Source organism: Notechis scutatus, chromosome 5, assembly GCF_049901735.1.
Source record: "Notechis scutatus isolate UNSWTSFEM ecotype Mainland chromosome 5, rNotScu1.2, whole genome shotgun sequence".
Lineage (NCBI taxonomy): Eukaryota > Metazoa > Chordata > Lepidosauria > Squamata > Elapidae > Notechis > Notechis scutatus.
In genome coordinates, this window is record NC_142013.1 from 113,242,650 (window position 1) to 113,258,341 (window position 15,692).

Sequence of the window (15,692 nt, forward strand, 5' to 3'; positions counted from 1 at the left end):
GAACAATTGTGTCCATTCTCCGGGTTATTTCTTCCAACCCAGAGCAAGAAATGCAAATTTGGCAGCATAGTCGCCGTGTTTACCACCACGCCCAGGTAGTCCTTGACTTACAAACGGTTCATTTAGTGGCCATTCATAGTTACGATGTGCCTGCCAGATTCTCTTAACAACCGGGTTACTAATTTGCCCACTGCAGGGATTGCAACGAATGCAGCAGGAAAATCCATACAATCGGGGCAAACTCACTTACAACAAATGTTTCACTTACCAACGGAAATGTTGAGCTCCATTGTGGTCGTACGTTGAGGAGGTAGCCGTACTTTTTTTTAAAAAAAGGGGAGATCTGACTGCATGATTTTCTCCCCACCCCACCCCCCGTAATGAGATTCCCTACTTCTTCTTCGCCGACGTTCAGGAAAAGGAACGGATACTGAGGGTTTGAATGGAGCAAGAAAAAGGACGGAAAAAGATCCTTCTGTTTGTTTATATGAAAATGCTCAGGAGTTTTTACTGTTTGCACGTGACCCTGGGGCTGTATGTGTGTGTGTGTGTGTGTGTTGTACCTACGTACTGAGTGATCTCGCCTGATGTGTTAGTGCCATTTGTGGAGAGCAGCAAAGAGCGAACACGCTGCCAAGAAGAAGACTGGGTAAGTTGTTGGCCAGGAAGATCTGCTATTTTTGCAAGAGGCTTAAACCGGGTTTATCAAACAGACCGTCTTCTAGTGCATCTCGACATGGCATTCAGAATCTGGAATCATGTTCTGGGGATCTTAAATAGATTATGCCATCGTTTAAGCTTTCCAAAATGAGAGCTCCAGAGAGGTGAAAAAGATATCGCAAGCAACGAATCTAACCAGGATGGAAAAAAAAAAATGTGCTTTGCTTCATGGTCTAAACCTCACTGCTTTTTGGAAGTCGGAGGTATAAATACTATATTGTTTTGTCTTTGTTTGACTCGTCCTGAAGAATTTCAGACTGAGGAGATTATATTTGAATTTAAGATTTGGCAAGGGGGACCCAACTGAATGGGAATGTCATTCAACTCTGATGATTGACAGCTTTCCCTGTCCCGTCTGTCAGGTTGTGCTGCGTTTTGGTGAGCATGCCAATCTCTGGTTACACGAGTCCTTAGATCATTGTGTACTTGTCAAATGCAGGATATTAAGAAAGATTTATCATTGTTACTAGGGTATACACTTACGGATGTGTTTTTAAAGCAAATCTGAAAAAAACATTCTGATTTTTCCCTGGGTGTGTACAAATCGAATGCAGGATAAATTACTTTGTTCTGTAATATGCAGAAACGAAACCTTTGCAGCTGCTGGGTTAATTTGCTCTTACAACGGTGACGAAGGGGAGTGTTCTCATTTATGTGTCAGATAAAAAGAAGTTGTTGTTTTTTTAAAAAAACTCTTATGTTCTGTTTGGACCTGCCTTCCCTTTAGCAATTTACAATCCTAACCTAAGCGATCCTTTTCAGATCATCACTCCGTTCCGAAGGTTGATATTGTGTGCAGAGAACAGAAAAGAGATGGAAGACTGGATTAGTTCTCTCAAGTCTGTCCAGTCCCGAGAACATTATGAGGTAAACTTGAGAGAAGAATAGAATAGAATAGAATAGAATAGAATAGAATAGAATAGAATAGAATAGAATAGAATTCTTTTATTGGCCAAGTGTGATTGGACACACAAGGAATTTGTCTTGGTGCAAATGCTCTCAGTGTACATAAAAGAACAGATACATTCATCAAGAGTCAAAACAAATCAATAATTTGTTTTTTTTTAAAAAAGAGTCAGGATTGTCTCTTTATCAAGGTGCAGAAAATAGGAAAGAAAAATGTCTGTGTTCTTAATAAATCCACAAAAACCGAGCTGAGCATCGATTGGAGGTTTATATTTAGCCTGTTCTGTTTTTGCTTCGAAAGAAGGAATGTCATGCAGGGGTTTTCGTTGGTTGGTTGGTGGGTTGGTTTGCTGGAAAGGCGAACTTCTCCAAGATGCGGTGATTGTAAACTCTCGCTCATCTCGCAACTTGGAAATCTCTCTTTAATTTTAATTTTTATTTTTAATCAGGCAGCCCAGTTTAACGTGGAACATTTCTCAGGGATGCACAACTGGTATGCTTGTTCCCACGCGAGGCCCACTTTTTGCAACGTCTGCCGTGAGAGCCTCTCTGGAGTCACTTCCCACGGTTTGTCTTGCGAAGGTAAATCAGTCCACACTGAATCATCATTTAGCACGAAAATGCAAAGTACGAGTCCCTTGTTTAAACGGAGGGGTGATTTTTGTTTGTTGTGTCGGTGAATGTCTTCCTTCAGAAGAAGAATAGAATAGAACAGAACAGAAGAAGAATAGAACAGAACAGAACAGAACAGAACAACAATAGAATAGAATAGAATAGAATGGAATGGAATGGAATGGAATAACAATAGAATAGAATAGAATAGAATAGAATAGAATGGAATGGAATGGAATGGAATGGAATGGAATAACAATAGAATAGAATAGAATAGAATAGAATAGAATAGAATGGAATGGAATGGAATGGAATGGAATGGAATAGAATAACAATAGAATAGAATAGAATAGAATAGAATAGAATAGAATGGAATGGAATAACAATAGAATAGAATAGAATAGAATAGAATGGAATGGAATGGAATGGAATAGAATAGAATAACAATAGAATAGAATAGAATAGAATAGAATAGAATAGAATAGAATAGAATAGAATAGAATAACAATAGAATAGAATAGAATAGAATAGAATAGAATAGAATAGAATAGAATAGAATAGAATAGAATAGAAAAAATGGAATGGAATAGAATAGAATGGAATGGAATGGAATAACAATAGAATAGAATAGAATAGAATAGAATAGAATAGAATAGAATAGAATAGAAAAATGGAATGGAATGGAATGGAATAGAATGGAATAACAATAGAATAGAATAGAATAGAATAGAATAGAATAGAATAGAATAGAATAGAAAAATGGAATGGAATGGAATGGAATGGAATAACAATAGAATAGAATGGAATGGAATGGAATAGAATAGAATAGAATAGAATAGAATAGAATAGAATAGAATAGAATAGAATAGAATAGAATAACAGGGACCTTGGAGGTCTTCTAGTCCAACCCCCTGCTTAGGCAGGAAACCCTCTACCACTTCAGATAAATGGCTATACAACACCTTTCTAAAATCTTCCAGTGTTGGAGCATTCACAACTTCTGGAGTCAAGTTGTTCCATTGATTAATTGCTCTAACTTTCAGGAAATTTCTCCTTAGTTCTAAGTTGCTTCTCTCCTGGATTAGTTTCCTTCCATTGCTTCTTTTCCTACCCTCAGGTGCTTTGGAGAATAGCTTGATTCCCTGTGTGATTGATTTGGATTGTGAGGAGTTTGTAGCCTGGTTGAAGGAACAATGTATATGAATAGTCCTCACGTACCAACTACTTCATTTAGCAACTGTTTGAAGTTACAATGGTGTAAAAAAAAAAAAACCCTCCCAGTTTTGCAGCCAACCCTGGCATTGGTAACCATTGCAACATCCCATTGTCACCTAATCACCGTTCAGCTTTGCAACCAATGCATCTTTACAATGGCCACAGGTCCTGCGGTTGTCATTTGCACACTTTCACAATTGGCTTGGGATGAGTGGAGTTCGTGGAGATCATGGAAGTAACATTGTGAGTCACGCTCGCACAATGTTTTGTTTAACTAGCAAATAGGAAGGGAGGTCATTTGTCCGTTGCAGTCTGCTCAGCGCTTGGAGTTGCTAGGTTTAAATTGTCATAGTTAAACAATGACTACCTAGAATATGGGCCGGTGTGTTGCCTGTGTTCCCTGGTGTGCAAGAATTAACAATGATCTTGTGTGCAGTGTTGCTGTGCGGAAGTGTCATCGTGCTTCCATTAATTGGGGCATCAAATAACTTCACTTCCTGTTTGCTAATTAAACAAACCATCATGTGGTTTGTGATGTGACTTCTGTGGTCTCCATGAACTCCACTGTGATGACCTGGGGCATGGCAGAAAGGCAACACAGCCAGAGAATAAGAATGAGTTCCTTTATTAGCTCCTACTTTGCCTCCAATGATCCAGTTACTTTCCAGTCTGAAGAAAAACTCTCCCACGAACCTGCAACAGCCTTTGTCTGCAGATATTCCAATCTAAACGTTGTAAACTGAAAACTTTAAACTATATCCTATTGCCTCTGTGTGTGGTTTAGGAGTTGTACAGAGGTGGAGAAAAGGGCACTCCAAAGAGTGATAAAAGGGCACAAAAGATCAGCGGATGTTCTCTTCCTTCATTGGAGGATTTGTATAACATGGGATGTAGAAGGAAGACACAAAAGATCTTGAGAGACCCTTCACATCCAGGCCACTCGTTGTTTGAGATCCTACCATCAGGAAGACGATATAGAGTGCTGAAAGCCAGGACAAGTAGATTTAAACATAGCTTCTACCCAAGTGCTGTGATCAGGTTAAATGCAGAGTTATGAATCTGGTGGTCTTAACATATATATATCCTGGTTGTATAGTTTTTAATTGTTAATTGTTTTAATTTGTTTTACATTGTTATTTGTATATGTCTTTTGGTGTTGTTCAGTTGTATGTTGTGAAAGAGCACCTTATTTCGTTGTTCTCAGGTTCTGAGTACAATGACAATAAATTTATCTATCTATCTATCTATCTATAAATCCAACAAGACAAAATAAGGTAATAAATCTGGCAGAGCAAGATAGGAGTTCCAGAAATGAAGTAACAAGGCAGTAAATCAAACCAGTTTGGGAAGATGTCAGAACTCAGATAACAGCAGCCAACACTAGATGAACTCAACATTTGTTCCCGACAACCGTCCCTCCCAACTGCCTCTCCTTTAAACTCCCTTCCCAGATATGCCTTGTGAAGGGAATCAGGGCCCTCTCCTCCCTCATAAGCCACACAACCCACGTTGCTCTCTTCTCCGTTCTTCCCTGCACAGCTTAGGATGAAGAGGTCTTGGTCTTCCTCTGAACCCCCTCTCCCTTGTTCTACCACTCCCCTCTGCCCAGCCGGACTTTGCCCTTCCCCAGTTTCCTCCACAGCCAACGGAGTTATTCTCCTGTTCCCTTACATCTGTTCGTCTTCCTCCTCAGATTCAGGCTTCGACGAGGGCATGACATCCACTTGTCCCAAGCCAATTTGGGACTATCTGTAGCTTGCTCCAGTTCAGTGGTCTGGAAGACAGTTATCATGTCGCTCTGGTCCTTCTCTTTGATAAGGTCGACATACCTCATTCCCTCAACCTTTCATCATACAATTGAGTGTCCAGTCCTCTAATGATCTTTGTTGCTCTTCTCTGCACTCTTTCTAGAGTCTCAGCATCTTTTTTTGTATCATGGTGACCGGAACGGTACACAACATTTCAAAGGTGGCTTCACTAGTGCAGTATAAAGTGGTATTATCACCTTTGATGTTCATCCCAAAAATGCTTTTTTCAAGAGGCAACTGTACTTCCTTGTTTTTTTCCTTGAAGAAGTTTCACTTCTCATTCAAGGAGCTTCTTCAGTTCCTCTTCTCCAGAATGGAAGAAGCTTCTTGGATGAGAAGTAAAACATTTTCAAAGGAATATCCATGCAGATTCTCCGTCCTCCAGGTCATGGTTTGTCCCAAAGGTGCTTTTTTCAGGAGGAACCTGGACTTTCTTAGTTTTTCTGTGAAGATATTTCGCTTTTCATCCAAGAAGTGTCTTCAGCTCTGAACTCCGAATATGCTGAAAAAGCTTCTTGGGTGAGAAGCGAAACCTCTTCAAAGATAAACCAGAAAATCCAGTTGCCTCTTGAAAAAAGCACCTTGGGACAACCAGGACCTGGAGGACTGAGAATCTCCATAGACACTTCTGATGATCTTGATGTCTATGAGGTTGTGCACGCATGCAGCTGAGGAATAATCAATGCATGGATTCATCGGAATAGAGCTGGGGGGGACCTTGAAGGTCATCTAGTCCAACCCCCTGCTCAAGCAGGAGACCTTGTGCCATTGGAGACGGGTGGCTGTCCAGTCTTTTCTTTAAAACCTCCAGCGATGGAGCACCCACAACCTGTGAAGGAAAGCTATTCCATTCATTGATTGCTCTCACTGTTAGGAAATTTCTCCTTAGTCCCTAAGTTGCTTCTCTCCTTGGTTAGTTTCCATCTGTTGCTTCTTGCCCTGCTTTCAAGAGCTTTGGAAAATAGGTTGGCCCCCTCTACTTTGGGGCAGCCCCTCAAACATTGGAACACAGCTATCATTGTCTCCCTAGTCCACAGAGTTTAGACTTTGACTCATGATGTTGAATTTTTAGAATATACAGTATAATAATAGAGCTGGAGGGCCCTTGGAGGTCTCCTAGTCCAACCCCTTTGCTCAAGGGGATCCTATACTATTCCAGACAAGTGGCTGTCCAGTCTCTTCTTAAAAGCCTCCAGTAATGAAGCAGCCACCACTTCTGGAGGCCACTTCTGTTTCACTGGTTAATTGTCCTCACTGTTAAGGAAGTTTCTCCTTAAATGAATTCCTTGATTCATTCCTTGTACAATTCTTGGATTCTATCTGCAGGGTTTTTAAAAATCCAGTTACCCATATTATTGAAATAATACGCTTGGGCAAGCGTTACGCTTCCTGACATGTTAAATTACAAGTCACAGGACTCGCATCTCGTCAGATTAATGTTTCTTTCTTTGGAACCAACAAAGGCATTTGGAGAAGCAGCTGTTCTTGGAAAGCTATCAACTTGAAACTTCTGGGATGCTGAATTGCACAGGGAAAGCTTGCAAGCAACAGGCTTTTATTGTGATAAATAATAATTATCCAGGACTTGGCTAAGGTTTGAAGTGGTTTTTCAGCCCTTGTTTGTATAAGAGTGCAGATGCTATGCGTCTTGGCTTCATAAGGTGTCTTACAAAGAGACTGCCTAGCAGCCTCTCTTGTGTGTGTGTGTGTGTATGTCTCTGTGGGTGTGTGGGTGTGTGTGATACTTATGCCTAAACAGAACTGAATAGATCAAGTAGCATGCATTTTGCTTGGGGAACACACATGGCATTGATAACAATGAAAGGTAAGGCTTTCCTCTGTCCAGTTGTGTCCCCCTCTGTGGCATGGTGCTTATCTCCGTTTCTTGGCCGAGGAAGGCAGCATTGTCCAAAAACATTTTCTGTGGTCATGTGTTCAGCATGATTATACCCCAAAGGCGCACGAAATGCTGTTGCCTTCCCACTGAAGTGGTACCTATTTATCTGCTTGCATTGTCATGCTTTTGAGCTGCTAGGCGGGCAGGAGCTGGAGCAAGGAACAGGAGCTCACCCCTTTGTGCGATGCTCAGGTCTTGAACCCGATCTGTGAGCCGGAAAGCTGATAACGCTCAGCGTCTTTAACGGCCGAGCCATCGCGCCCCCATACAATGACCGATAGCTTGACCCTTTCTGAGAACCTGGTCATAAATTTCCATTTAAGGACTAAAGCTGGAGTAGCCGTCCACATAAAGATGTCACCACGATACGAAGAAGATGCCGAGGCCCGAGAAAGAATGCGCAGAAGAGGAATAAAAATGTTCAGGGAATTGGAAGCTAAACTGTATGATGAATGCCCAAGGGAGCAACAATCCTCGACTTATGACTGGAATTGAGACTGGAATTACGATTCTGAGTCATTACAGTCGTAAGTTGAAGCATCGTGTGACCGAATCTGATTTTTCGCGCTGGTCATTTATGCGAATGCCATGCTTGTTAAGCAAATCCGTTTTCCCCAATAGTCATATTTTTGCCAGAAATTGGAAGCCAGTGACAGAAACTGGTAAAAAACATTGCAAACTGTGACCATGTGACCTCAAGACGGTGCAAACGGCCATAAAGGGTGTGTATGCAGGTGTGTATGTATGTGCATTTAGGAGAAAGAGAGGCAGTGTTAGGGTTCCGACGATTGCTCTAATTAAATCAGTGGTGGCTAACCTTTTTGGGCTCCTGTGCCAAAAATTGTGCACGCGCTTGCATGTTCGCACTCACGCTCAGCACCCAGAAAGCAATGCGTGCCCCGCCCCACGCCCCCTATGCATATGTGCACATTTTTCAGCCAGTTTGAGGCCTTTTTCAGCCTCCCAAAAGCTTGAGGAAGGCTTCTGCAGGCTTCTCCAAGCTTTGTAGGCCAAAAATTAGCCCCGTTTTGTCACTTCCTGTTTTTCCAAAAATACCGGAAGTGACAAAACGGGGCTAGTTTTCGGCCTACAAAACTTGCAGAAGCCTGCAGAAGCCTTCCTCAAGCCTTTGGGAGGCCGAAAAAGGCCTCAAACCAGGTGAAAATCAGCTGTAATTGTGTCCACATGCGCAGTGAGGTGCTTGCAGCTCGCGTGCCGGCACAAATGGCTCTGCGTGCCATCTCTGGCACGCGTGCCATAGGTTCTCCATCACGGAATTAAATCACGAGCCTCGAGTCAAGCTTCAAAGGAATCCAGAAGATTTATTAGGAGCAACATGTCCGGCACTAACCCATATGAAGCCAACTCTAAGACACGTAATTTACTATTACCTATGACCCTGGGTGTTGTTATAAATCAGATTCTCCAACAAAACACATTCACGGACTGGGTATCATCAATCACATTCTCCAATGAAAGATTTTCCCGGGCAGAAGATCCGGTAGCCTAGGCTACAATCTCCACAAGATAAGTGTGGAATGTGCTTCTGGCCTTCATCTGCGCACTGCTCCCTCAGGCCTTCCCCCCCTTCTTCTTATGGCAACTTGGAAACAGGCATAGGAATGATTTACGAGTTGACAGGCAGAGCTTGGAGGTGGAGTCAAAAGGGGAATCAACCTGAAGTCATTGCATTGTCACAAGCAGTCAAAGTCCAACCCTTCTTCAATTCCATTAACTCTTTATCGCCAGTTTAGACTGACAGTTAATGGATTAGATTCTTGTATATAGACAGGAGCAATAAATCAGCTTAATTGGAACTTAATATGTGGTCCTCATTCTCTTGATTTGTGTGTGTTTGTGCAATCATCTTAACTTGGAAAACGGGTTGTAAATAGCTCTGGGAAGGTCCACCATAACTTTGAACAGTTGTTAAGCGACTAATCGTAAGTTGAGAACTATGTGTAAATTGGTGAAGGTTGAAAGCAAATCCTTCCCTATGAATGGACATTTGGTGAAGATAGATTTTGTGACCTTGAAGGAAATAATGTTCTCAGGAACCTATGTATGTTTTTTTTAAATATATTTATTCCTTTCTCCTAGTATGCAAGTTCAAGGCTCACAAAAGATGTGCCGTTCGGGCAATAAATAATTGCAAATGGACAACGTTGACTTCAATTGGAAGAGATATCATTGAGGATGAAGATGGTGTAAGTCTTTGCAACACACAGTAAATCCTATTTTTCAGTTTTTGTTGAAAAACAATTGCCCGTAATAACCATTAGGCAGGGTGAATTTTAGCTCGCTGTGGGTCCTGTCTAACAAACATGTTTTTAGCACATGATGTCCTGTTGAATTAGGTATGTAACTTTACCACCAAGAAAACCTTGGATTATTTTCAATTAGGCTCTGGGGAGCTACAGATTTGTTTCCAGCAGGGTTGGAGATGTCTATAATAGTTTCATTCCCAGCTGCAGAGAATGGCCAGATTTTAGGACTGATACTCCATCTGGTCTTGCAGTAGTGAAGAAAGAACATTAGTGGCCAAGGATTGAGAATGAGCAGCTGTATAATGCCACCAATGAAATGTTGAGGGTATCTGTTCAGCTTCTGAATAAATACAGTAGCTCTCCTTCCAACCATCCTTGGTATCATCCTCATCTTCAACCTCATTCTCAACCACAACCTTAACTTCATCTCATCCTCATCTATACTCCTCATCTTCAACCTATCTCAACTTCAACCTCACCTTCAGCCTCAGTCTCACTCTCATCCTCATCCTTATCCTCAACCTTAGCATCATTTTCATCCTCATCCTCACCTTCATTCTCATTCTCAACCTCAACTTGAACCTCAACTTCATCCTTACCCTCAACCTCGATATCATTTTCATCCTTATCCCCACCCTCAATCTCAGTTTCAACCTGTCTCCTCAACTTCAACTTGAACTTCATCCACACCCTCAACCTCATCCTCATTTTTATTCTCATCCTCGACATCAACCTCATCTTTACCCTCAATCTCAATATCATTTTCATGCTCACCCTCACCCTCACCCTCAACCTTATCCTCAACTTGAACCTCATCCTCATCCTCAACTTCATTTTCATTCTAACCCTCATCCTCAACCTCAACCTCAACCTCATCTTCATTGTCACCCTCAATCTCAACCTCAACATCCTCATCCTTAATCTCATCCTCATCCTTACCTTCAGCCTCAACCTCAACCTCATCCTCAATGTCATCCTTGTCCTCACCCTCATCCTCATCCTCACCTTCAACCTCAACTTCAACCTAAGTCTCAACCTTGTCCTCATCCTCATCCTTGTCCTCATTGTGATCCTCATCTTTATCAATTTGTACCCCACATTCTTTTTTATAAAGCTCAAGGCTGAGTGCATGATAAAGGAAAAACATGGGAATAAGGCCCCTTGTGAGTGGATCTCTTTGGGTCAGAGTTGAGTAGTATGAAGAGAGACCAGCCAATCCCACCTCTAGTGTTGATGAGATTGAAATCAAAAGGGATGGAAGCTAAACTTCCTTCTTTCTCCTCCCCATTGACTCCCAATAAACCTCCACTCTAGGTAGCCATGCCTCATCAGTGGTTAGAAGGCAATCTTTCGGTCAGTGCCAAATGTGCAGTGTGTGACAAAACGTGTGGCAGTGTTCTCCGCCTGCAAGATTGGAAGTGCCTGTGGTGTAAGACCATGGTAAGTCTGGGCGGTGGTTGAGATTGCCCTTTGGTGAAGATGTTCTCCTGGATTGGGACAAGGGAGTTGACCAAACAGCATGGACTTCTGCAGCAGAGGTGGGATTCAGCAGGTTCTGACCAGTTCTGGAGAACCGGTAGTGGAAATTTTGAGTAGTTTGGAGAACTGGCAAATCCCACCTCTGACTGGAGATTTTAGAGTCTCCTTTCCCTGCCATGCCCACCAGAACTGGTAGTAAAAAAATTTGAATCCCACCACTGGTCTGCAGGGCAGTGGTGGTGATAAAAGAGTCACAATGATGGTTGTGGTTGTGTGCTTGAACCTTTTTATGGGTGCCACAGCACACACACAAACAGGAATGGGACTCCAGCAGGCTTGTTTGTGACTGTGGTGTCTTTGGGGCTTGTGGTTTTCTCGCAGACGTTTCATTACCCCCCTAGGTAACGTCATCAGTGTTGGGGGAGTATCATCGTGATTGCTTTCACTCACTGTCTACACAGAGTGTAGATTTGTCTAAAGCTCTCCATTTCCTAAAAATACATTGCATTATCCATTGTAACGCTGTTTCTATTAATGGCGCAGAGGGGGAGCTTAATTGAAATATGCATGTTGCCAGATCTCATTGAGGGTTCATTGACTAGGGTCCTACTACTTACGGCTTAAGTTACCGCAACTTAAAAGGCACAGGTAGTCCTCGTCTTATGACAACAGTTGAGCGTGACATTTCCGTGGCTAAGCGCGATTGTGGTTAAATGAATGTTGCCTCATTTTACAAACTTTCTTGCTGCCGTTGTTAAGGTAGTAACACAGTTCTTAAATGAATCCGGCTTCCCCATGGACTTTGCTTGTCAGAAGGTCGCAAAAGGGGATCACGTGACCCCAGGACACTGCAACTGTCATAAGTACATGCCAGTTGCCAAGCCTCTGAATTTTGATCATGTGATTGGATATTGGAACAGTCCTAAGTGTGAAAAATGGTCATGTCACTTTTTCATGCTCTGGTAACTTTGAACAGTCACTAAATGAGTGGCTATAAGTCAAAGCTATGTTTATTGATTTGTGAAGATCTCCCTCATCAGAATTAATCTGATCAACTGACTCTTTTTTCATTTTTTTGTCAGAAATTTTTTATTTTTAATACAATCGTTCCATCTTCAGTTGAACAGTGTGTTGCCTGGGTACAAGCATCTTGGTTAAACAGTAATCAAAGTTATAACATCCTTCATGACATCTTAATTCTGCGATATTTAACATAGTTATGTCCACCTATCCATTATACCAATCAATTATACAATATTAACATAGTAATATTCAACAAGTTGGCCATCATATTAACTTATCACTTTTCACACATCATCTTTATTTTGTTTCCCTATTTCTAGCTTCCTTTTTTATTATTTAACCATTGATACAATAAATCCCATACCATATAGCAATGGTGTCTAATCTTTTTGGGCTCCTGTGCCAAAAATTGTGAGATCCCCCATGCCGCCCCCTTACCTGCACTTACCTGCACTGTGCCTCCCACCTGATTTTCAGCCTGTTTGAGGCCTTTTTCGGCCTCCCAGAGTCTTGAGGAAGCCTTTGCAGGCTGAAAAATGGGCCTATTTCATCACTTCTGGTATTTCCAGAAATACAGGAAGTGACGAAACGGGCCTATTTTTCGGCCTGCAAAGGCTTTCCGCAAGCCTCTGGGAGACCGAAAATCAGCTGTGAGGTGCGCGCATGCACTGTGAGATAAGTTTGCCTGCGGCTCGCATGCCATAGGTTCGCCATCACGGCCCTATAGTATTCAGTTTGCTCTTTCTCCTTAATTGTCAATGTTCATCTATTCATTTCCGCACATTCTAATATTTTCCTAATCACACCCTCTTCCGTAGGTATCTCTTCATTCTTCCAATTTTGTGCAAATACAATTCTGGCCGCAGTCAATATATGAATAACTAAATATGCATTTTCCTTAAACTGTATTCTTCGGGTAGAATCCCCCATAGAAATATTTCAACTGACTCTTATATGGTTAATCCCTCAGCTGTTTTCCTGTGTTTTTTTGAAGAACTGTTTATTAAATGCTTTTAATAAAGAAAATGGCAAAAGAAAGTCTGGACGAACCTTTAGATGTTATAATAAACTGTTTATTTAGAACTTGGAGGCGAGCTATTTGCCAGAGCTGTTGCTTCGTAGCCTGTCAGCTGTCTGATTTCCTTTTAAGCTTCTGTGCCATTCCTCCCCATTAACCCAATTACTTTAATCTGGTTTAATTTAATTTAATTTGATTCCATATTGGCTTCATTTATCATTTTTAAGCATGTTTTTCTCCCTGGACCAGACCAAACAGCTTACCTAATTAAAAGCAATCAGGCACTGAAGTCTAAACAAATGGATCTGCAACCTAAAATTTGTTTTTAACATGACTTCTGTTTTCTACTTTGTATCCTTTTATTACTTTTGGAACATCAAAAATAGACAAGATAAGTAGCTGTCTCCTATACGCATTTATTGAATTATGGGCAAACAGTGCATTTCTAATTGCTAATGGATTTTTTTTTTAAGATTTAAGTTTTGATTGCTACGTTAAAATTGGCTTTACATAGATATTGTCTTTTATACTTCTACGATAAGTCAAAATATATAAACTTAGCAAGAATTTTTTTTTGTAATTTTTTAAAATTTTATTTAAAGTACATACAATTCATCTTCCATTTAATGGTGTGTTGTCTGGATACAAAAATCTTGTGCAATATCAATTAAAATTTACTACCATGTTCATTATTTTGGTATTAATTCTCCATTCTTATTCTTATCTTATTAATATACACTATCTCTATTACTATAACACTCCTCTTCCTAACATGTTTAATTCTATAAACCTATATTTCACTAGTCTATTAGCTAGTTCTAGCTTTCAGACTTTTTCTCTAGCCATCACTAAAATAGTTCCCATACCTTATAATATTCACTCCTGCAAGTGTTAATCTATTCATTTCTGCACATTCCAATATTTTTCTAATCACATTTTCATCAGTAGGAATCTCTTCGCTTTTCCAATTTTGAGCAAATATAATTCCAGCTGCAGTTAATGATACTTTCTCTTTACTGTAAGTTTCGGGTAAAATCCCCAACAGGAGTATTTCAGGTTTTAAGTCAATATGCTGTTGTATCATCTTTTCCAACCATATATGTATTTTTTCACTTGTACACATGTCCACCAACCAAGGTAACCAACCAAGATAACTTCAGCCCAGAATAACACACGCTTTGCTTCTGGCCATGTTGTGTTGTAATCGTCTCTCTTATATACTATTCTCCCCAGCTGCAATCAATGAGCGGGATCATGGCCTCTTCCTCTCTCGTAAGCCAAGTTGTTGCCTTCTCCATTCCTCCCTGCATCTCCTAGGATGCAGAGGGGATAGGCCTGGTTCTTCCTCTGACTGCCCAGCCGGCCTCTGCCCTTCCTCAGCTTCCTCCACAACCTCCGGTGCCACACCTCCACTCCCTGTTGGCTGTTCCTCCCCTCCCTCAGAGTCCGACTCTAACAAGGGCATGACACTCTCTGCACTTACCTGGGAACCAAAACGGGGCACTGCAATGATCATTACAAGTGTGAAAAATGGTCCTAGACCCCTTTTTTTTCAGTGCTGTTGTAACTCCGAGTGGTCACTAAACAAATTGTTATAAGTCAAGGACTAACATCTAAGAGCCGTTCACGATGAAATTAGGAACAATCATGGAATGAATTTAAGGAGGGAGCGGGAATATCTGACCCCTTGCTCGGAATTTTGCCAAGTAGCAAAGATAAGATTCCATATTTGGGGTTGATCTGGTTTTTATTACAGATTTGTATTTGCCCCCAAAGCAAAATATAAAGTATTTTCTAAAGTAGGCGTGAGCTTCAATGGACTCCAGAAGATGATGGAGGACAGGAAGGCCCGGAGGAACATTGTCCGTTGGGTCGCGTTGGGTCGGACACGACTTCGCAACTAACAACAACGACAACAAGGGGCGAGCCCTTCTTTGTGTGGTCTGCTCAGCTTCACAGAGGGCTTTTGCACCTGCCCAGAGTTTTCTCTGGGGGCAGAGTTTGAATTAGGCAACTTTGGAGACAGGAAACGTGGCTGTGTTTTGGAGGAGGGGGAGGTCATGGAGAGAATCCTCCCAGCCCCAGAGAAACTCCATCTGACAGGTGTGGAACACCCAGATCGGCCTGGAATGAAAAAAACAAAACACCCATATTTTTATCATAGAAAAATGTAGAAAATAGCTCTTTCGGTTTGAAAACAGCTGTTCTACATCTGTGCGAAGGACCCTTTGCTCTTACAGAGACTGTCAGATGAGACTGTCTCTGGAAATACACCTAAACCCTCACTTAATCAGTCATGGGATTGAAATATTTTTCCCACCGGTTCAGTGGGTGTTCTAACTCACCTCCTGCAAGCCTGCACGATCCCGGTTGCTTCGGCAGTTGCCGCACAGCACTCTGTGTACCAAGCAAAGCAACTGCACTTCAAATTCAGAGGATAAAGGTGAGTATGGAAGCCTGGGCGGGCAGGTGGGCCCAACAGCAGAGCAGCGGAGAAAACCGGTTCCGTCTCTGCTGCTCAGAACCAGGCCAAACCGGTAGAATACCACCACTGCACTTAATGACCACTGTTAAGGCGTTCCCCGTTAGGAGAATGAGTGCACTCAGGGAAACGTAGTGAGAGTGGTGTTGAATAACCCACAACCAGCATTCAGATACACTGAATAGTAAAATGTAGGTTTTACTTCCAGTAAATGGGTAAAACAAAGTCCAACAAACAGTCCAAATCATACATGGTTAAAGCAGTT

General features: G+C 41.6%; 1 protein-coding gene across 5 annotated transcripts in view; it reads left to right on the plus strand.

Annotated features, from left to right (window-relative positions):
• Positions 1-15,692, plus strand: part of DGKH (diacylglycerol kinase eta) — a 110,124-nt gene that overhangs the window by 54,378 nt on the left and 40,054 nt on the right. For all 5 annotated transcript variants that reach the window (XM_087967581.1, XM_087967579.1, XM_087967580.1 and 2 more), the window contains 4 exons: positions 1,483-1,587; positions 2,076-2,208; positions 9,259-9,365; positions 10,740-10,865. In XM_087967581.1, the coding sequence (XP_087823707.1) occupies positions 1,483-1,587; positions 2,076-2,208; positions 9,259-9,365; positions 10,740-10,865 (471 nt within the window). The remainder of the gene's footprint in view (positions 1-1,482; positions 1,588-2,075; positions 2,209-9,258; positions 9,366-10,739; positions 10,866-15,692) is intronic.